Source organism: Lepidochelys kempii, chromosome 1 (genome assembly GCF_965140285.1).
Source record: "Lepidochelys kempii isolate rLepKem1 chromosome 1, rLepKem1.hap1, whole genome shotgun sequence".
Classification (NCBI taxonomy): Eukaryota; Metazoa; Chordata; order Testudines; family Cheloniidae; genus Lepidochelys; species Lepidochelys kempii.
In genome coordinates, this window is record NC_136380.1 from 299,071,761 (window position 1) to 299,094,932 (window position 23,172).

Here is a 23,172-nt window from a genome sequence, read left to right on the forward strand (position 1 = left end):
AATTTGGACCATGATAAGAGGTAGAGTCACAATGAGACCACAGCTGAGGGAGATGCTGACAGTGAAGACTAAAGCAATGGTTTGGATGGGGAAAAAAAGAAGAGAAAGGCATGGGGCAGAAATAAAACTTTCAGGAAAAAATACAAACTTTATTTATCTCATTCAAAACTTTTCATAGAAAAGATACAGCATTTTTAAACCAGTCTGAAGGGCCAAATTTCACTGACATTTACCTTTTCGAATACACATTGTAATATCTAGTCAATTTTGTTTTTTCAGTTTCTTTCTTTCTACCCCCATAAAACACACTGTAAATCACGGCAGCAAGAAGTTCATTAGATCCCCACTCCTACACCCTCCCTGGAGGTCTCCCAGGAAGGGAAAGTCCTTTGACAAGGTGCTGACGTCATATTCAGAGCTAAAATGCAAACAACATCCAGAGCAATTTGCATGTATTTACACAAACTCTGCCAATTTTCTGGTGTACAATGCATCCAAATACTCCATATTTGATATACATGCACATATACATGTAAATACAGAGATGTAAAATGTTGCATCAATATAGAGTTGGATAAACACTCATTCTGTGCAAGTTTGAAGGATTCCAGGGTATATTACTTCACCTTTAATTGTTGTTCTATGAAGCTAGTATATTAGAAATTCTTGGGTTACAAATCTTCTGAAGAATGGAATTGGCAATCCTAAAAATTTTTTTTGAGAGAATTCTGGAATCATACATGAGGTAATAACTGACACAAATCCAAAAGGTCCTTTTTAGGGTCCGAGTGTACAAGACTCATGAAAAGGGGTGGATGAGCATTAATCAATGGAGAATACTGCTTTCAAGGAACAAATCTCACAGGAAAGTAACCCTTTCTATGTAGGTATCATCACATATATCTGCACTTGACAGCTACAGAGCAACAAGGAGGACTCTGAAACAAGGAACTTATGCTCCATAACTAGATGTGCCCATACAACAGTTGAAAACAGTTGACTTTCAGTGTTATTTGTGCTCGTAAATCCCTTAAAATATTGCACACTGTTAACAAAACAGTCAGCAAAACATCTGGCTCACTACAATGAATATTCATAGGCAGACAGCACATTTCAGTTGTCCCCATTAAACATTAGATACAATAAGCTAAATTAGCACGAAGAGCCAAGCTTCCAGAGCTTTCTTTAGCTTTGGCTATGTTCTGGTCAGTTAGATTCCCCCTTGTTCCTAAATAAAAAGGGACTCCAGGGTCAGACCAAGTGAAAAGTCAAAGCAGAATGTTCACCACTAGGAAGATACTGTTTTATGTTGCATTACAGACACTTTATTTATACTGTTTATTATTATTTATCTATTACATAAATAATATTTTGTGTACTATGCTCTTTAAAGACATAGAATAAGCCAGGTCTCTGACCCATAATGCTTTAAGTCCAAACAGATAAAATACAAAAGAGTGGGACAAATCACACAACATAGCTTATACAGAAGGCAGACTCTTTAATATACCAGCACTACTTTAATTTTGTATTTTAACTGTGTAAAATACTGATTAGTGACAACAGTAGGAGAGCAATAATGTAACCCCAGGCCTTTAACCAACAAATGACAGGATTTGTCGGTGATAAGGTTAAAACTCTGCCCTCAACGTTTTCCACTGACAGCATTCTCTGAATTGTAGATGATAATATAAGCCAGACCTGGTGACTGATTAGCTAAAAGATGATACTTGGGAAGAACTAATTATTTGGGTGCGAATACTAATTCACTAGCTTCTACTGAGAAGGAAAAAAAAGCCAGTTCCATATTAAGAATGTCACAACAGTTAAACAACTCAGGAAAGACTCTTCATATATCTGTCAGGAAAACCGTGCTGCCAGAATCTTTTAAACGAAAAATGTGTGTAGTCAAATCTCCACTCCTCCACAGCCCCCCCCCCACCAAAAAAACCCCAAATTGGATAAATTCATGGAGCCAGGATTTGTGCTGGAAATGGCCCAACCTGATGATCACTTTAGATAAGCTATTACCAGCAGGACAGTGGGGTGGGAGGAGGTATTGTTTCATATTCTCTGTGTGTATATAAAGTCTGCTGCAGTTTCCACGGTATGCATCCGATGAAGTGAGCTGTAGCTCACGAAAGCTCATGCTCAAATAAATTGGTTAGTCTCTAAGGTGCCACAAGTACTCCTTTTCTTTTCAGGAAAAACAAACATTTTGTAAATTTTCTAAAAGGAAAATCAGTCTGTTTTAAAAAATGTTGAAAGTAAAACATTTTTGAAGTTTTTGAAAATGTACAGGGAACTCAGTAATAATCTTTGATACTGTATGTAGGTTTTTATATGGAAGGCTTTCAGTTTGTCACTCTCTCAATAAACCTCCTAAACTAGAGACTGCATTGTGATTAGTTTACCTATCAAAGAACATCAGAAAGACAAACTTGCAACTAGCTTGCTTCTCAGTGCAGTTAGCATCTCTCTTTTGGCAACGTTTCTAAAGATGTTAAAGGCAATCAAGCGCAAAGCTGGATTTAGGTTATGCAGGAACCTGAACAAAACAAGCTGTGTGAGGCCCCAGCCACACCTCAGAAACCACCTACCACATCTGGCATCAGCAGATGGTATTTGATTTGGGTGAGGTTGCTGGTCATTCCAGGAGAATGAAGGGCTGGGACCCCACGTTCAGTTTTCAGGTTTGAGGTACCCTGTGCAAACATAATTGCCTGAAATGTTTATTAATGTACCTGTTACAAACATAATTAACCTATTAAGGAGAAGAGAAGAATAATCTGAAAGCTAGTGGGAACATATAGCCTTTGGATTGCAACAGAAGCTACTATTCAAAAGTACACAGCTGGTGGGCAAGGTTATACATGTGTGCTGAAAAGGGTTGCTGTCAGCATGGGGGCCCTATGGCCACACACTTGCCACGTGTCTAGGGCTAGCCCTGATCAATCAGAAATGCAGGGATCCAGCTGCTTGAATTCACACAAGACAGCAAACCTCCTTCATTTCAAGTTGTATGCCCTTTCCTGCAGGCAGCTAGGAGGACTTTAGAAATCAAACTCTTTGAGAGCTGAGCCATGTTAAGATTGAGAGAGTCCACTTAAAAGGAAATGTCCAAGTTCTAAGCCACATACATGGCAAATCTCATGGGCAGTTTGGTTGAATGCTGGTATCATATAATACCTGTTCTCTATTCTGCCTTCCTCAGCAGTCTCCTTGAAATCCTCTTATTTGTCACGTAAGAGAGATAATATCCAATATGTTTTTCTCCATGAACATATCATGCAGCAGTCAGTAGCCTTGTACTTGGTGATGTTTCATGCTACATTATATCACCTCAAGTAATAAACTCAGTTTCTTAACAACTGTCCACGTTGCATCATGTTAAGTGCAATGATTGGTGCATTTTTCTTATTTTGTCCAGTCTATAAAAGCATTTTACCACTAGATATTCAAGAAGAGAGTAAGAATAGGTGGAGTCATTGGATTCATTCATCTTACTAACATTAGGTACAAGCCAACCACCACAGATGGGCAGAATAAACCTGTGCATAAAGCCTCATCTGAAAGAAGAGAAATTTCTAACATTCCACTCACTCTGTCCCCTGTGCTGCATCAGCAGTGCAATTTGGTTGGGTCTACAGAAAAAGATATGTATTAGAAATATTTTTCATTAAAAACAAAATCACAACGAAGATATCCATTTACTAAAAATACATATTATTTGTCCTCCGCACTATTTTACCCCCTTTCAGTCAACCAACTTGAGGACAACACAACATGCACCATTCTCACTGAAAAGTGACTGCCTAGATGCCTTCAGCCATTCACAGCCCCGTTAGTGAAAGTCCGAGAAGGAGTCTGAAATCTAGGTCTCACAGTAAGACAGTTTATTAGTCACCAATGGAACCAATTCAGAACATTTGATTTTATTTAAAACTGACTTGGACTACATCTAGAAAATGCCACATCTGATCTTTCTAATCTGAGAATGATTTCCTCGAACACTATAGAATTTTCAGTTCTGCAGAATATTGAATTTGTGGGGAAAAAGGTTTTCACAAAGGTATCTTTTGTATATTCACTCAATTTCTTTCCACACATCTTAAAAGCATAAGCTACATATTCATTCCTGACTATTCCCACTCATGAGTTAGCTGGAGGAGCACTCACTTGTTCAAAACATTACAGTATCTCACAGCAATCTGAAAATTAGGTTATTAATCTTTTAAAGAAACCCAGCCCCAGTGAAGTCATGAATAATGACTATTCTTTTTGAACATTTCTGCATTGGTAGACACTAATAATGGCTTTCTTCGCTCAGCCTCAGATTACAGAGAACAGTGATTAGCTACTTCTTACAAATGTAATTAACTGATTAAGAAAAGGGGCAGAGAATATCAAAGCTCTTGGGGCATACAGCCTTTGGACTGCAAAAGCAGCTACAATTCAACGGGTTAAGAAGATAAAACACTGCATTCACACAACATGTCAGCTGTCTCTCCTCTCATTGTGAAGCTGACTCAACCCACAATAAAGAACAACCTTTTACAAAAGGTTGAAGAAGGTTCTATTCATTTTACTTTGTGAAAACACTAAAAAACTGCTAGGAATACAGCAGCATGTGTTCACTGAGGCACAGCCTTCTCAAACTTCCTTAAGAACTTCGAAGCAACAAGCTTAGTGTACTATTCTCTTTAGCCTCATCAGAGTCACTCACAGCTGGGTCTACTATTAATTATTCCAGCCAGTTCTCATCATGTGAGCTTCAAAGAGCAAGCCCTCTCCAGTCAGTGCTGCAAAGCTCTTGAAGCTTTTAACTTTGTCTATTCTCCAACCATTTAGAAGGTTTAAGGAACACTGTCTGAAAATGCCTTCCATACTCTCAATCCTTTTGTAACTAACCATGTCTTTTGTTTCAGCTCCAGATTGAATATTGGGCCCAGGATATGTAAAAGATCGACTAAAGGTCCATGATGAAGACCATGGTTGACAACTTCACTCCTCTGACATAACGGAACTTTCTACAATAAGGTAAAATTCATCTGTAAAAGAGACGGACCTTTCTCAAGGACTGGTTGAGACTATGGCATTAGGAATTAAGAACCATCACAAACCTAACCATTCAAGCGCAAGGTTAATTGCTTTGAGCTTGTCTTCTCTAATAAAGTCATAGCAACATGTGTGTATGTAATTTAAAAAAATTCCAAAACAAAACACTCCGCTGCAGATCCACTTCTCCCCCTGGGGAGGGGAGGAGAGAAAAAATGAGACACATGTTAGTAACGTTGCTCAATGTGCTACTGAACGCTACTCAGATACTAGCGTAATGAGCAGGGTATAAGAAACGGCACAGAATAGAATTTACTGCAAACATGCCTTCCATGTAAACTGCCTATTATCTTTATTGATCGATTCTGGAAATCCAAGAGTTAGAGTTTTATTCCTTTAGAAACTTAACGGTAAATTTTAAAAAAATAGACTGAGAAAAAAGGGAGAAGGAATGAACATGCAGCAAGCACAAACTGAAACACAGCATTCAGAGAAATTCGGAGTTTCAATTTGCAGAGTTTCTGACACATCCCATTGGGGGATGGATTAGTGTCATTGTGAAAGGGCCAGGGTGTGGCCTGTCCTTCATGCAAAATCTGAGGATCTGTGATAAATGGCAACAACACCAGCTATGGATCTTGAAAGATCCATAAAGGGGTTTACCGCTGATTTACCATGATCTGCTCTGCCTGAGAACACAGCCAGCTTGGTGGTAGTGCTATCCATCTACTCAAATTTACATCAACCTCTCCTCAAATTCATATGCCTGAGATGGGTAAAATATGCAGAGCAGAAGTTAATGCTTCTGTGAGCAGCAGGAAATCCCACTGAATTTTCTACTGAATTTACCAAACTATTTAAGGAACACTGTCTGAAAATGCCTTTCATCTTTTCAATGCAAATCCAAAGAATCCCAAATACATACTGTTTGTACAGAGGGATTCTGTAGGCTCAGAGGAAGAAATATGTTGCATACTCACCACACTCCTTCCTTTTCACTACCACCTTCCCTGTGCTTTTGTCCCCAGATAGTTTCAACCAAATTTTGGAAAACTATTTAAGATCTCAAACTGAACATATGTATGGACTTAAATATTATAAACAAAAATATTTCTAAACAAATTCAAATATCTGAAAATATGATTCCCCCTTATCTATCTGCCATCACTTAAGGGTTTGGTGTATCTCCTTCAATAGAGGAGCACATCACTAACACTAAAGTAGCACAAGGAATGACATGAACGTAATTCTCTGCCCTGTGCTACAGTTAGCAATGTCATTATCTGTTGTGAGACACAGACTAAACATTGAGCCCCAAATCCTGGCCAGTACTTAAACACATGCTTAACCTGATGCATGAGAGTAGTCCCAGAGTTGTGAAATCAGCTGCACAACTCATGCTTAAACATAAGCATGAGTTTAAGCAATTTGCAGAATTTAGGCGCAAATTCAGTTCTTAGCAGGTAAAAACCCTTTCAGTTACCTTTAAAATACACAAAGGAAAAAGCCTGTTGTAAGTCAAGACATTTTATAATTCTTTGAGAACCTACAATATTACAAAGTGTCAAAACAGTATTTAATCTGTTTGCAAACTTAAGTCTCCATGGAACCAACAGTCTAAGGGATCTTAACTAGAATTAACAATTGCATACAGATAATTTATTATACAATGCTATTCCATTAACATAGAAAAAAAATCTCCACTACCTAGCTACTATATTTTTAGTCTTTGCTTGAAAGCAAAATATACTGGGCCAAATTCTGCCCCTGTTTACACCTATTCACCTCCAATGAGGACAGAGTATGGTCCAGGATCATCATATTATCTGAATTAAGGTTTGCAAGTCTAATGTTCTGTATGGACTACTGAAGCATCTTTTGCCAAAACTACTATGGTTTTAGATGACTAAACAAAACCTACTTTGTCTTATAAAACAATGTGATATATACCATACCTTAACCATGTGATGTGTCCATTAAGGAAGCATTCCTCTGCTACTACCCATTGTCTATTGGTCCATCATGAACTTGGATTCAGAGCCATTCCAAATTGCTCTGATCCCAGCAAGACTGTTTCTAAACTCACTACTTCTACAGATGTAATCTAACAGTGGATATCCTAAGCAAAACAAACATGATAAATATCAGAGATTTTGCTTCGGCAACATAATGAATGTAATGACAGAAACACGAAGAAGGTAAAACATCACAGGGTTGACACAGAGCTCAGTTAGCAGTCTAGCAATAGTTTAAAAGTTTCTGGTTAGACACTTTACAGATGCAAGTTCCTTCTGCTAATACAGCGGTACTCAACTGCATGTGGCCCAGTTAGCACACAGCTGTGGCCCAGCTGTGTGCTTAAAGGCTGCTGGGCCCACAGAGTCAAAGGGGCAGGTTGCCGCACCACCTGGTACAGTGGGGTACAGAGCCCTGGCTGCCCTGCCACCCTGCCCGGTGTGGCAGGGTCTGGAGTCCCAGCCCCCCTTGCCCAGGGCCCTGGCTGCCCTGTCCCACATGACGGAGTACGGGGTCGGGGCTGCCGGGCCGCCCAGCCGCAGGCAGCGGGGTCTGGACTCAGGGCTGCCCTGCCTTGTTGCCCAGCCCCACGCTGCAGGGTCTGGGCTCAGGGCTACCCAGCAGGGTCCAGGCTTGGGGCTGCCACGTGGCACAGTCAGGGGGGTAGGGGCTGCCACATGGTGGGAGTAGCAGGGTAGAGGCTGCCCTGCAGCCCCAAGCATGGGGTATGCTCCTGGCCCCACTCTGTGGAGAGATCTGTGGGTAGACCGGGGCATTGGGCATAGGGGTCTGTAGGAGGGTTTGAGGGGGGCATTGTGATTCTCAAACTGCGGCCCAGGTAACACATTGTGGGTAGGGTTGCCAACTTCTTAATCGCACAAAACCAAACACCCTTGCCCTGCCCGTCCCTTCCCCAAAGTCCCGCCCCTGCCCCGCTCCTTCTCTAAGGCCCCGCCCCGCACTCACTCCATCCTTCCTTCCTCCGTTGCTCACTGTTTCCTACCCTCACTCACTTTCACTGGGCCAGAGCAGGGGATTGCGGTATGGGAGGGGGGGAGGGCTCTAGATTGGGGCCATAAATGAGGGGTTCAGGGTGCAGGAGGGGGCAATGGGCTAGGGCAGGGGGTTGGTGTGTGGGAGGGGTTGCAGAGTCCAGGCTCCAGGAGGGCGTTTGGGTGTGGGAGAGGGCTGAGGGCTGGGGCAGCGGGTTGGGGTGTGGGCTCTGGAAGGGAGTTATGGTGCATGAGGGGATTCCAACCTGGGGCCAAGGGTTGGGGTGCAGGCTCCAGCTGGGCGGAGCTTACCTCAGGCAGCTCCTGGTTGGCAGCGCAGCGGGGCTAAGGCAGGCTAAGGCAGGCTCCCTGCCTGCCCTGGTTCCATGCAGCTCTCGGAAGCAGCTGCCATGTCCGACCTGGCCCCTAGGCGCAGGGACATCCAGGCAGCTCCATGCCCGCAGGCTCCACCCCCGCATCTCCCAATGGCTGTGGGGAGCCAATGGGAGCTGCAAAGGTGGCACTCAGGGCGGGGGCAGCACGCGGAGCTCCCCTCATCACCCCTGCGCCTAGGAGCCGGACATGCCAGCCACTTCTGGGAGCCACGGGGAGCCAGAGAGCCTGCCTTAGTCCCGCTGGACTGCCGACCAGACTTTTAATGGCCCGGTCAGTGGTGCTGATCAGAGCCACCAGGGTCCCTTTACAACCAGGCATTCCAGTCGAAAACTGGAAGCCTGGCAACTCTAATTGTGGGCCGCTAACGACAAATACGTTGAGAACCACTGTGCTGGTAAAAGCCTTCAGACTTTACTGAAACTGGCTTTGTGGACATGTGCTAGAAATTCATCAGGGATGCATTCTTTAAAAAGTGAAAACAACAAAGAGGGAAATAGAATAAGAGAGATGAAACCCAATTTACAAGCTCTACCTCGGAAATATGTTCTATGCATAACATTGCAATGAAGAGACAAACGTAGGTTATTTAATTTTGATAACTTGATGGCATTATGTAGGATAATTTGAGTTCTACCAAGTACAACAGGGCTTGAAAAATTCAAATAACAATTTTTGGATGAATGTAAAGACCAAACAAGAGGGGAAGAAATATAATTTTTTGTAGATTTTAATCTATACTTCTTCCACTTATCCCATCATTGTGCAAACATCTGCTAGCTTTGTCTGACCCAGGAGATACTAAGGTCCATCTGCTTACCACCTTCTTTGATGAAATCCATCCATTACTTCCTTGGCTTTGCTCAGGGTTTCTTTCCTACCACATTCCCCCACCACGTTATCTTCACCAGGTCTCCTTCATTCATCCTTTGTGTGTGTCCAAACCAGCAAAGTTGCACATCCTGAACTTTGTCATCCATATCAAGGACTTTGACTTCCACCCTAATACTTTCATTTTGAAGTCTGTCTCTTCATGTAACTCCTCTTATAGCACTAAGACATCTCAACTCACATACCTGCAGGGTTGAACCTATTGGTCTTTTTTATCACCCATGCTTCTACACCAAAGAGCATTGCATGCCATTCAGAAAAAAGAACAGGCCTTATGGTTGTAAATAAAACCTTCTAAATATGAACTGATTAAACTGAGACAATGATGTCTTCCTCAGTCTTCAGAGAGCCAGCTCTAGCGTCCATAGCTTTAACAAAAGCAGCAGGGTAAAACAAACAAAATAGGTCAGCAGTCAAACTGCCCATCTGAACCCTGTGGGCAGCAATGAAACTGTCTAGAATCATGTCATTTTCATATCATGGTTTTAGAACAGAGGTGGGCAAACTATGGCCCGCAGGCCACATCCAGCCTGCGGGACAGTCCCACCCAGCCCTTGAGCTCCCAGCCAGGGAGGCTAGCTCCGGCTCCTCACCCGCTGTTCCTCCTCCCTGCAGCCTCAGCTCGCCGTGCCGCCAGCACTCTGGGCAGCGCGGCGGCATGGCTGGCTCCGGCCAGGCAGTGTGGCTCAGGGGAGGATTTACTAGTGAACACAGGGTGCCCTGGCACGGGACCCCCCCAACAACAGGGGAACCCAGGGCCTGCCACTCAGGCAGCTCAGCACCGGCACACCCTCCTCACGGGACGGAGAGGGGGGCTGCACTGCGGGGGCAAGGGAGAGCAGGGAGGGAGGCTCATCTGCAGCCTCAGGGGAGCAGGCGGGATGTGCGGGTGGTGGGAGCGTGGCAAATGCGGGTGGAGGACTCAGGAGGAGCACCAGACAGCTGTGCAGCCAGCCAGAGAGAAGTGGCACTTTGAACAGGAAACTGCCGCTTCTCTCCGGTGGAGCAGCTGCCTCTGCTCCTCTTGAGTTCTCCGCCCATGTTCGCAGGGCCACATTCCAAAAGGGGCTTTGGGCGCAGGGTGGGGGGGGCTGAATAGGAGGTGGAGTCCCAGGGGGGCAGTTAGGGGAAAAGGAGCGGGGGGTTGAATAGCGTGGAAGTCCCGGGGGACTCTCAGGGGCTGGGGGTGTGGATAGGGGTCAGGGTAGTCAGGAGGCAGGGAGGGTTGGATAGGGGGTGGGTTCCCAAGGGGACGGTTAGGGGCGGGAGGTCCTGGGAGGGGGAGGTCCCGGGAGGGGGCAGTCAGGGGACAAGGAGCAGGGAGGGTTGGATGGGTCGGGGATTCTGAGGGGGGCAGTCAGATGGCGGGAAGTGGGAGGGGGTGAATAGGGGGCAGGGGCCAGGCTGTTTGGTGAGGCACAGCCTTCTCTACCTGGCCCTCCATACAATTTCGGAACCCCGATGTGGTCCTAACACCAAAAAGTTTGCCCACCCCTGTTTTAGAAAGCTATTAGCATCAGCAAAGGCAAACACTGGAAACCGACATGCAAGGCCTTGAAGTCTACTACCCCTCTGCAAAGGAGTAACAGTATTGTGGCAAAAATTGGCGCACTATGACCCTTTCATGTGAGTGAAGGCACTGGGCCTTCGCTATTCAGACTGTTGGCACTCAACTTTTCCTGGTGGGATCCCTTTTCATACTTACCTAGGGCTTGTATGTTAGGAGATGTCTACCCTTACCGGGGATCGATGCTGCAGCGATCGATGCACCACGGGTTGATTTAGCGGATCTAGTGAAAACCCTCTAAATCGATGGGAGATTGCACTCCCATTGACTCTGGTACTCCACTGGAACAAGAAGAGTAAGGGAAGTCAACGGGAGAGTGTCTCCCATCAACACAGCGCAGTGTAGACACCGGGGTAAGTTGACCTAAGATACATCGACTCCAGCTACGCTATTCACATAGCTGGAGTTGCATAACCTAGGTCAACTTATCCCCATAGTGCAGATAAGGCCTTAGTCTGCTAACTAGCAGGCATTTATTAAATTGTGCAAGTTCTGAAGTATCAGAAAAGCTAATGACATTTAAGTCCATATAACCCCAATACTTGAGACAACAAACAAATGTAGATTCCAGTATCCACACACTGAGAATGCGAGTTTCTCTATCCACAGCTGAACTTGAGTACTTTGTATGACCTGTTTCTTCCACTTACATAGAATATGTTCACAGAGAAATGAAATCTCATATTTTAGCATCCTTTAAAGTAAGACTAATTGATTTGCAAACTTTCTGGTAGTCTGTGCGAGGTTGTGACGAATGGGTAGTGAAAAGTGGTGACAATTAAGTCTGCTAGACTTAATTCACAATTCCAGCTGCCAGTATCACATTACTGTGAAATCCATTCATTGCACTAAGTTAACGCTTGGAGCAGTCATCTGAAGTTTGCACAAACTCACTCTTGTCAACCATTTGCAGTTAACGTTTGTTAAACGTCTGATAAAGCACTAAAACTAATTACCTTCTTTATTTAGAAACACGGCTTGAGAACAGACTGTTATGCCTATGCTGATTTTCTTCCAATTTAATGGGATACTTCTGTCCATTATCCCATTAGCTACGCGCTGCTAAAAGACTATAATGAGCACCACAAAGCCAAACAACTAATTGAAGTCATTACAAACTCCCAAAACAACATCAATTATTTCTGCACTTGATTGCTGCAAAATGATCTCTTTTAAACACACACATATATCACACATTTGGTCTGATCTCTGAACGGCTGCAGAATAACCAAAAATAAGGAGATCTGGTTCCGGTTTTCTCCTCACCAAAATTGTCTCTCATTCTGTATATTTGCCAACATTCCTGATAACAAATACACAGTCTGACTCATTTCCTCACAGTGAAAACATTCATGTTGATCCTTTAAACAAGACAGCAGTAGTACAGACTTCCAGAGCATTCTGGTGTGAGAAGACATTGATATTCATGTATTGCCAAGGTAAATTTCAACCTTTTAACTCCAGATGTTTACACTGGCAAAGTCATAGCATTACAGAGCTAGTTACTAATTCAGATTTTATTTAGAAAGGCTGAAGTTGATTTTTTTCTCCTCATTTTGATTAAATGCTGCAGCACTAATGTTTTTAATAAAATGTTTAGCTGTTCTGTAGTTTCTCCCTAGATTTTCTTGAAATCCTTCCCAAACGACAAAAAAACCATACAAAAAACTAAGAAGCTATAGAGTATCACAGTAAAAGATGGGCTAATGCTGTCAAAAGATCAACCTTCAGCCATGTAGCATAAAATTATTAAAACAGCGGAGCAGGAGTTAATTTTCTATTTCATAATTTTTATGTAGGACATTTTCATATGGAACTTAAGCTCTACTGACACTTTAAATACCAGCATTCATATTCTTTATATAGCTCAAATTCTCTAAAATGTAACTTCAGACAGAAAGGCAAGAGCTCTTATAGCTTAATTAATTTTGGTCTGTGCACCCTTTCCTCCATGTAAAAAAAGTTTCACCTTTTTCATTAAAAACAAAAATACTTTGAAAAAATAGTAAAATGAAGAATAAAAGTTTGAGTAAATGTATCAAACCTTATGGCAGCACAGTCTCTATCGAACAATACATGAAGAGTGCTACGATAAGATCAGAGGAAAATAAATTTGTTTTCTGAGCTATAATGCTGCTGCTAGAAAATTCTAATACAAGAGCTCTGTGTAGATAAAGGGCACATTGCAAGTTCAGCATAATTACAGCCAACTCTGTTCCCTGCTAACCAAGTGTACATATAGTTCAGCCAGTTGAAGCGCATGTGCTCGCTCTCTTTTTCCAAAACAAAAACAAACAAAAAAAATCCTGTTAGGCTCCCTACCATGAAAGCAATGCCAGTACTCAGACAGCACTGAAACACTTCAGGTGTCAACTCCTTAATAAGGAAATGGTGCCAGATGCCAGCTACCTTTCGTATCAATTTCTTGATCTACTTGTTTCCATTTGTCTTGTTTTGGAATGCTGTTCAATTCTCATGTTAAAACAATGCTTCTGCACCGTCACTGAAACCAAGGTCAAAGTGTGGCACCCGCAGCAAACATACTATAGTTACAGTTAAGTGCGGTGATTAAAGGGCACAGCTGTACTACAGCTGTGACATAAAATTCCACTGTCATAACACAGCAAGGAACCCATTCACTAACTAAGCAAATTAACTTTTTCCACACATTTTGCTGCATCTTTTAACGTTAACCATGTTGACGAGGTAGACAAAAACAAAACATTTTCTTAAGAGTTCAGGTAGAGTTTTTTGTTTTAGTTTTTAAGTCAAACTCTTTTCAATTCTGTTTAGTAAAAGAAAATATTTATATGGGGACAGACTTTAATAGGCTGTAATTGAATATTACGTGATTGGAAAATAATTATATTGGTATAGGTAAACAACATGCGTTCAACTAACTGATCAAAAAGAAGAGCAGCTTCCCTAACTGTTCAAAGAGTCCCAGAACATCATTTATCAATACAGCTTCTTTGAAGCATTTCAGGTGCACAACAGCTATATCGCTTGTTCAGGACAAAAACAATTTCACATAAAAATGGTGAATTTATGGAGAACCATTTGACCCTCCTCTTCAGCCATCATAAAGAAAAACAGAATACCACTCCTGGTTTCCTGGTCAGTTTCTACAGCTTTAATTGAAAAAGTAAACAATCCTTATACCAACACTTCTATACACTCAGCTGTTCAAGAAATCCATGAGGTATATACACATCTGATAAACATTTGATCACTTCAGTTTACAATAATTCTGCTAGCACACACTAATGAAGGAAAATTACAACATATTCGTTGTGAAAATATCAAATCCACGGTCAGTGAGTCTGCCATTATCACATCAAAGTGTTGTTCTCACTCTTACCTCAATGATCTTGTCATGAATTTGCAGGCCTTCTGTCTTGTCAGCAGGTCCATCTTCCAAGATTTTTGACACATAAATTCCTTCAGGTGAAGAATCCTCCTGATTGTTCTGTACCGGGCAATATAGAAGTTGCAAAATAAAAGACAGCCATATTAGTACAACAAAGGAGACAGTGCTATATTCAGCAATGCAAAATGCAAATCCATCTAAAAAATGGAGCTCTCTTTTTTTATCTAGCGATTTAGCTACTTGGGATTTTTAACTTAAGAGAGAATAGGCGTTAATCAAAATGACAGCATTAATAAACGATTCTAGCATTTTTGACAAGGTAATCTATGACGTTGGTTTAGTCTACAGAAAACACAAGGTGCAATAGTAATCAGATCCTAGATAAAATATTTAAAGTGAATCTCACACTTCTAGCAGATGTGACTAATGTATATAAAGAAGATCACGTATTAAAGAAAAAAGGAGGAAGCCCATGTGTTAGTAAGAAAAGTCATTCTTTAACACTGCTGTTTGCATATATTTTTTCCTTAGAAAATAAAGCAACACTATTTAGTAACATATAGTAGTGATGGGATTTTACTGAAGTTGGTTAACCTCATAGATCCTATTTACATGGGAGACTGAGAACTCGCTCAACTGTGAAATCTGTAAAGATATGCTAAGGAGAACCTTTTTCAAGCTGATCTTTACACATTTCCAAATGAAACTCACTTAAGTTCAAACTTACAGCTAAGAAGTTATTTACCACATTTGGAATAATACAATAGACAGCTCTGATTACATTAAAGTTATTTTTTTAAACGTATGGTGTAGTGCCAGTCCAACTCTGCATGCCAAACTTCCAACATTTGACTTAAAATAAGTTTTAATAAATTACTGATTTATATAATGAAGTTAAAGAGGCACAGTCAATTTAGAACTCACTTTTCTATTTGAGCTTATTTATTTAATAGGGCTGTCAATTAATCTCAGTTAACTTGCGCGATTAACTCAAAAAAATTAATCGCGATTAATTGCAGTTTTAATCACTGTTAAACAATAGAATACCAACTGAAATTTATTAAAGGCATTTTGAATGTTTTTCTACATTTTCATATATACTTTATTCTGTGTTGTAATTGAAATCAAAGTGTACATTATTTTTTATTACAAATACTTGCACTGTAAAAATGATAAACAAAAGAAATAGTATTTTTCAATTCACCTCATACCAGTACTGTAGTGCAATCTCTTTGTCATGAAAGAGCAACTTACAACTGTAGATTGTTTTTTGTTACATAATTGCACTCAAAAACAAAACAATGTAAGACTTCAGAGCCTACAAGTCCACTCAGTCCTACTTCTTGTTCAGCCAATCACAAAGACAAACAAGTTTGCTTACATTTACAGGGGATAACGCTGCCCTCTTCTTATTTACAAGGTCACCAGAAAGTGCGAACAGGCATTTGCATGGCACTTTTGTAGCTGACAATGCAAGGTAATTACGTGCCAGCTATGCTAAACATTCATATGCTCCTTCATGCCTCAGCCACCATTCCAGAGGACAAGCTTCCATGCTGATGATTCTTGTTAAAAAAATAATGCATTAATTAAATTTGTGACTGAACTCCTTGGGGGAGAATTTTGTCCCCTGCTCTGTTTTACCCACATTATGCCATATATTTCATTTTATAGCAGTCTCGGATGATGACCCAGCACATGTCGTTTGTTTTAAGAACACTTTCACTGCAGATTTGACAAAACACAAAGAAGATACCAATGTAAGATTTCTAAAAATAGCGACAGCACTTGACCCAAGGATTAAGAATCTGAAGTGCCTTCCAAAATCTGAGAGGGATGAGGTGTGGAACATGCTTTCAGAAATCTTAAAAAAGCAAAACTCCTATGCGGAAACTACAGAACCGAACCACCAAAAAAGAAAATCAACCTTCTGCTGGTGGCATCTGACTCACATAATGAAAATGAACATGCATCGGTCCGCACTACTTTGGATTGTTATCGAGCAGAATCCATCATCAGTATGGAAGCATGTCCTCTGGAATGGTGGTTGAAGCATGAAGGAACATACAGTAACTCCTCACTTAATGTTGTAGTTATGTTCCGGAAAAATGCTACTTTAAGCGAAAAGATGTTAAGCAAATCAAATTTCCCCATAAGAATTAATGTAAATGGGGGAGGGGGGGCGGTTAGGTTCCAGGAAAAAAAAATGGCCAGACAAAAGACTATATTATACACACACACACTCTGTGTGTGTGTGTATCAGTTTTAAACAAACAATGTAATACTGTACACAGCAATGATGATTGTGAAGCTTGGTTGAGGTGGTGAAGTCAGAGGGTGAAAGAGGGTGGGATATTTCCTAGGGAATGCCCTACTGCTAAATGATGAACCTGCACTGGGCTGAGCCATCAAGGGTTAACACATTGTTGTTAATGTAGCCTCTAGAAGCCAGCACAAATGGAGGAAGGGGAAACAGCATGGCAGAGAGAGACAGAGACACTCACCCTGTATGTGAGAGAGAGAGATGCATATTGGCCCTTTAAGTACACTGATGCCACTCTAAATACACTGGCTTTTTAAGTAGATTAGCAAATTGAGCCAGCAGCTGCTGCCAGCAAGCTCCCTCCATCCTGAGCCCTGTGGTATTGTTGTCCCCGTGGAGATAAGGTACAGAAGTGGGGGACAGGAGCGGTGGGAGGGGGACATCCTGACATTCACACTCCTCTTCTCCCCACCTCTGCACAGCAAGCAGGAGGCTCCCAGGAGTAGCTCCAAGCCAGAGGGCAGGAGCAGCACATGGGAGTGGGGGGAGGGACAGCTGAACTGCCCAGCAATTGATAGCCTGCTGGGTGGCAGCTGCACAGGGAACTTAGGGGGGCAGGGAGCTGATAGGGGGGCTGGTGGTCCACTCTGGTTCCAAGCCCTCACCAGGTAGCTCCAACAGACTGCTCTTCCTGCAAGCAGTGGACAAAGCAGGCGGCTGCCAAACAACGTTATAAAGGAGCATTGCACATCTTTAAATGAGCATGTTCCCTAATTGATCAGCAACGTAACAACAAAACTATGTTAACCGGTATGACTTTAAGTGAGGAGTTATTGTATGAATCTTTAGCCATCTGGCACGTAAATATCTTGCAACGCCGGCTACATCAGTGCCATGAGAATGCCTGTTCTCACTTTCATATGACATTGTTAACAAGATGCAGGCAGCATTATCTCCTGCAAATGTAAACAAACTTCTTGTCTGAATGATTGGCTGAACAAGAAATAGAACTGAGTGGACTTGCAAGCTCTAAGATTTTATATTGTTTTAATTTTGAATGCAGTTTTTTTGTACATAATTTGTAAGTTCAACTTTCATGATAAAGAGATTGTGCTATAGTACTTGTATTAGGTGAACTGAAAAATACTATTTCTTTTGTTTTTTTACAGTGCAAATATTTGTAATCAAAAATAAAAAGTGAGCACTGTACACTTTGTATTCTGTGTTGTAATTGAAAACAATATATTAGAAAACATCCAAAATATTTAAATAAATGGTATTCTATTATTAACAGTGCGATTAATCGCACTACTAAAAGAATAATTGCGATAAATATTTTTAATCACTTGACAGCCCTATTATTTAATGTTACAAACAACAACAAAAATATCTATGTCTGAAAGAGGCTATTTTCCCAGTTTGTTTTATTGTGTACATTTTACAGCACTTTGTATGTTGTCAGTTAGGCCCTGACCAACGGGACTATTCATGTATATAAGAGTTCGCAGGATTGGGTCCTTTGTGTGGGTCTTTTTCACAGCAAAACCACAATCAAGATTCCACCCCACTGTGCTAGGTGCTGTACAAATATACAGTAATTGTCCTGAAGAGCTTGCCTTCTGACTAGATTTCAAGTTGACAATATTGCTCTAAATTAAGTGCTGGTAAATCAACAACTGCTGCCTACCCCCTCAATTTTTCATGCCTCACATCCTAAAAAGAGATCCAAAAATGAACAGGTTCAAAAATGTTCTAAGGTAAACAAATAGATTTCTACTGAGTGTCCACATCAGATATGAGAAATATAACTTTTCTTAGACTACAAGGGATTACAAGGGATACTTTTACTCATATAAAATTACACCTTACTCAATGAGGGGCCCCACTGACTTTTTATAAAGTAAGGTGTTACCTGATGAGAGTAAGGCCATGTCTACACTACCCACCGCATTGGCGGGTAGTGATCGATCTATTGGGGATCGATTTATCGCATCTAGTGTAGACGCGATAAATCGATCCCCAATCGCTCTGCCGTCGACTCCAGAACTCCACCACAGCGAGAGGCGGAAGCGGAGTCAATGGGGGAGCAGCCACCGTTGATCCCGCACTGCGAGGACGGAAAGTAAGTGATTCTAAGTCAATCTAAGATACGTTGACTTCAGCTACGCTATTCTCATAGCTGAAGTTACATATCTTAGATCGATCCCCCCCGCACTGTAGACCAGGCCTAAGGGGATTAATCTGGTCCATCCTAAATAGACAATATAGATACGTGACATACAGCATCCTTTGGCAGTCTTTGCCACCTGAATTCAGCATTCATGGGGCGAGAGTTTGTGCTTCGGTTCTAAGGGGGGCAGCACAGAACTTGCAGTCCAAGATGGCAGGAGGGGGCTAAAATGGCTTTCAGCTACCTTTCTGCCCTCCCAATCCTGGGCTGCTCTCAGGCTGGCTGGACACACACCCTTCCCCCAGGCATAATTTAGCCAGCCCTGCGGACCTAAGTTACCACAGCCTCCTTGGGCTGCACAAGAGCTGCAGGGCTGCCCAGAAACCCAGTCTCTGACACACTCCTGTTGCCCCCAGTATATCCCTATGGCGGTTTGTGATGGGGTCCATGGAGGACAGCCTGAGGTTGTCTCCACAGTACTGGCAACCAAAGAATTCTCCCACCACCAGAACCAGAAGCCCGCAGTCTCAAAAGTCCAGAGCAGGAGTGAAGATCTCCCTTATAGAGTCTTATTAGGATATCACATCATCTTCTCCTTTAAAAAAACATACAACATAGCCCTCTGAAATAACTTCCTTCCTGCTAAGATAAATCATAACGAGGTTGTTATGGGTTTGGTTTGTTTTTTTTAGGTGAGGGGAGGAAGAAAAAAAAGTGAAAAAACTTTCCAATGTTTTATGAAACACAACACACATAAAATTGTAAGTATATTTATCCCTCAGATACAGAAAGGCACGTTATCCAAAAAGAAAAGCTTGCAATTCTGTAGGTAGAACATAATTTTGTCCTCAAAAATCTGTTGCTTATGGGACCAATCAGCTGTTTCACTGTTTCACTTCATTAAACCAAGTTTCATGCAATGCACATTTTCCTTGAATAACCTGAAAAAAATGATTTCTTGCACTTTGAGATGAGCACAGACTCCTTCTATCTGGTTACTCAACAATTCTTGACACAATGTTTACATTTGTATATTAGATAACTGCATTAGTTCAGTGTTTCCCAACCTTTTCCAGTCTTAAGGCACACTTACTTCAATAAAAGATTTCTGTGGCACACCACAGCCCCACGTGAAAATCATTATAACAAAACTTACTTTTCATTGGAAATTTGAGCTAGCCTTAATATGCAGAATCACTTAATCCTTGCAGGAAATGTTGAAAATGCAACTCAGAGCTCTTGCTCCACTGGTCTCATATGCTCTCTTTGCTTGTTTTTTATGCAATTCAAGCTTGAAAAAACTTAACTTGCACAGGTACGTTGCTGAAAATGGTAACAAAATGGAGATTACCATGTATTTGTCTGCCAAAGTCAACCAGAATGAGTCCACAGGCATACTGTCAAAATTTAATTTTAAGAGTGGTCAATCCCTAATTCATCTTGAGTCATTATTATAAGATTCTTAGCACTTTCCATTGCAGAGGAAATTCAAAGATCCCAGACCCAGCTGAAATCTTCTATTTAGGTTGAAGGAAAATATAGGCTGAATTTTTCTTCCAGACTTTTCAAATGCTCAGAAAAGGCATTGACCAAAACACTGCTAGTGGGATCTGACGTGCTTTCCAGGGTGAACATTTCTATTGTGCCTTTTGCTACTTTTTCCACATCGGAGGGCTAACTTAGATCTAAACTCATGCAGTTTATCCATGCAGGAGACAAGATTCTCATTTCTACCTTGCATTTTCCTGTTCAGTTCATTGAGGTGGTGGAATATATCAGCCAACTAGGCAAGTTTTGCACACCATGCCACATCAACGATTAGGTCCATGTGTGTGGATTCCTCCAAAGCTAATTTTTAACTCCTCTCTGAGCTCATACAAACATGAGAGAACTTTTCCATGGAAAAGCCAGTGTATTTCTATGTGAAAAAGTAAATTCTGGTGTTCTGCTCCCATTTCCTCACACGACAACGAGAAAAGGCAACATTTTAAGGACTGTGATTTTATTAAGTTCACTATCTTTTCTCCTCCATCTAACACTGAGGAAAGTTTTTCTGGCCGTTTTTTGGCCACGGCAGCTTCATGGTGCAGGAAACAGTTGGTCACCAGCACATCTAGGTTTTGTTCTTTGACCTTGCTTACAAACCTCTTCTCTTTTCCAGTCATGGAGGCAGTTCCATCTGTGCAAACATTAAGACAATTTTTCCAGTGCAATTCTCCCTCCTCAAGGCAGGTCATTGTCACCCTGAAGATTTTCTCTCCAGTCGTGTGACCTGGCAGTTGTCTGAAAAATAAAAAATTTTCTTTTATACTATCTCCATCAACATACCTGACCATTAGCCAAGAGTTCAGTGTGATTACTGATATCTGTTGAGTCAGCAAGCTGCAATGCAAATTGTCCGCTTGATTTGATTTTTTCTCAGAGCACAGTCTCAATGTCAGCTGAGATCATCAACATGGCGACTTATCGTATTATTTGAAAGGGGAACTTTTGCGATTTCATTGACTGCATTTGCACCTAACATCACTCTCACCATTTCTTTGCATGCTGGTAAAATTAGTGTTTCTGCAACTGTAACGGCTTTTTCACCTTCGCTACAAGCGAAGTAGCTTGCTTCCAGTGGTTTATCAGAAACTGCTACAGTCTTTCATTATTTGCACTTGTTTTTCAGTTTGATCCTTCAAACGCTCAAAAAAATATTTTCCCTTGTTGACAAGGGACGGATGTTTGCTTGTAAGGTGTCATTAGTTGGCACGACTGCATGGCTTGAGAGTTTCTCCCCACACACAAGACACTGTCAAAGAGAGCAAGATGGTTCACCTGTAAACGAAAATCCAAATTGCAAATATCTCTCACTGTAGCATTGGCTCACCACTTCGACTTTTTTTTGTTCATGTTCAGCTTCGTGTAGAGGCACTAGATTCTCTTTTCTTCAAATATTTGTCCATTTTCGAGTATTCAAATCAAAATTCAGCACGGTTACTTAACGGTTGATAAGAAAACACAGCTACTATGTAATACCACGCAAACAGCACGGAAAGGTCATTTGAGCACAGCATGAGTAATGTCTGTCTCACATGCGTACATCTGAAGAGCAACAGCACAAAATGCAATTTGGTTATGACACAAATTAATGAGACATTTTTTTTCTCCGCACAAGTGACTTTCCAAAATTCTGTGGCACACCCGTTCGTGCTATGGCACACTGGTTGGGAAACACTGATCTATTTTAATTACTGTAGTCCATTCAATCCCTATTTCCCACTATTTTCTTCAGTGCCAGGCATGTTGGGTCAGTTCTGTCTTACACTGATATTTGGTAGCCACTAACACTAATCACCTATTTGTAGTATTCACATACACTATAGTTAGAATGAGAGGGGAAAAAACTAAGTTCAACACTGAAGACTGAAAAGTAATATGAAGTAGCCAGCTTTATACAGACCCAAGTTATATGATGTCCTGCCCACTTTCTAGAAGTTTCCACCTAACAATTCACAATTCCACCAACTTCCATCTCTTCAACAACCAATTGCAGTTACTGCTGCACAAAAACCACATCCTTCTCCCCAATCAGCAATGACCTCTCCATTACAGACAGTGCTATAACTTACTTCTTTTTTCTTAATAGGCATAATAAGAACCTTTTTTGTTTTCATCACTTCCCTTTGAACTTTCTAGAAAAATTTAAGGTTTCATTCACAGATTGAAACTAGAGCCTCAATATTCTACTATTAAAAATATTTTCAATATATGTTACGTGCACGTGAATACTTCAATGATCTGGAAGTTCAAAAAATGAAATCCCAAGAAAACCCAGGAAACCAAACAAACACTGAGTTGCTTTCTTCCTGCAAAAATCCAAGTTCTTCCACAACCCTAAATTGTAGAAGACACATTGCAATCCAAAATAAAGATTTTACTGACTTCATTTACAAGGATAATGAAAAGGTGTTATACACTGCAATGTAAGTATTATAATACGCATCTCTTCTAGAGTCCTAGACTTTCATCCTTTCCCTTCAGAAATCTTACAAGCTCATACTTTGGAACTCTTTATAAAATGCACATGACACCTGCAGATCTTCATATTTACCCACAAGACCTAGCAGTGAAATTCTGCAGAGCAGGCCCTGTACTTCTTAGGCTTTGGTGCTAATGGGAGCAGACTCCTTGGCACCTCTAAATATAGCTTTAGAAAAGAAGGAGAAGACAAGCAAACCAAGCATACAAACTCCCTGCCCCCAATATTTTTTTGCTAAAAGAGCAGCAGCAGGTTACAGCTTTTCAACTTCAAAAAGAAAAACTCTGATCAGTACATAGTAACTAACTAAACACTATGAAACATTTTTAATTATCAATTTTTCAGTTTAGCAAGTTTCTTTACCATTTAATACATTATTATGTACTTGATTCATGCGATTATAAGGACAAAGAAAGAAAACAGGTATT

The 23,172-nt window shown here is 41.3% G+C and overlaps 1 protein-coding gene across 1 annotated transcript in view; it reads right to left on the reverse strand.

The window, feature by feature from the left end:
• Positions 1–23,172, reverse strand: part of PDZRN4 (PDZ domain containing ring finger 4) — a 386,181-nt gene that overhangs the window by 358,250 nt on the left and 4,759 nt on the right. The window contains exon 3 of the mRNA XM_073328040.2: positions 14,279–14,386. Coding sequence (XP_073184141.1) covers positions 14,279–14,386 — 108 coding nt within the window. The remainder of the gene's footprint in view (positions 1–14,278; positions 14,387–23,172) is intronic.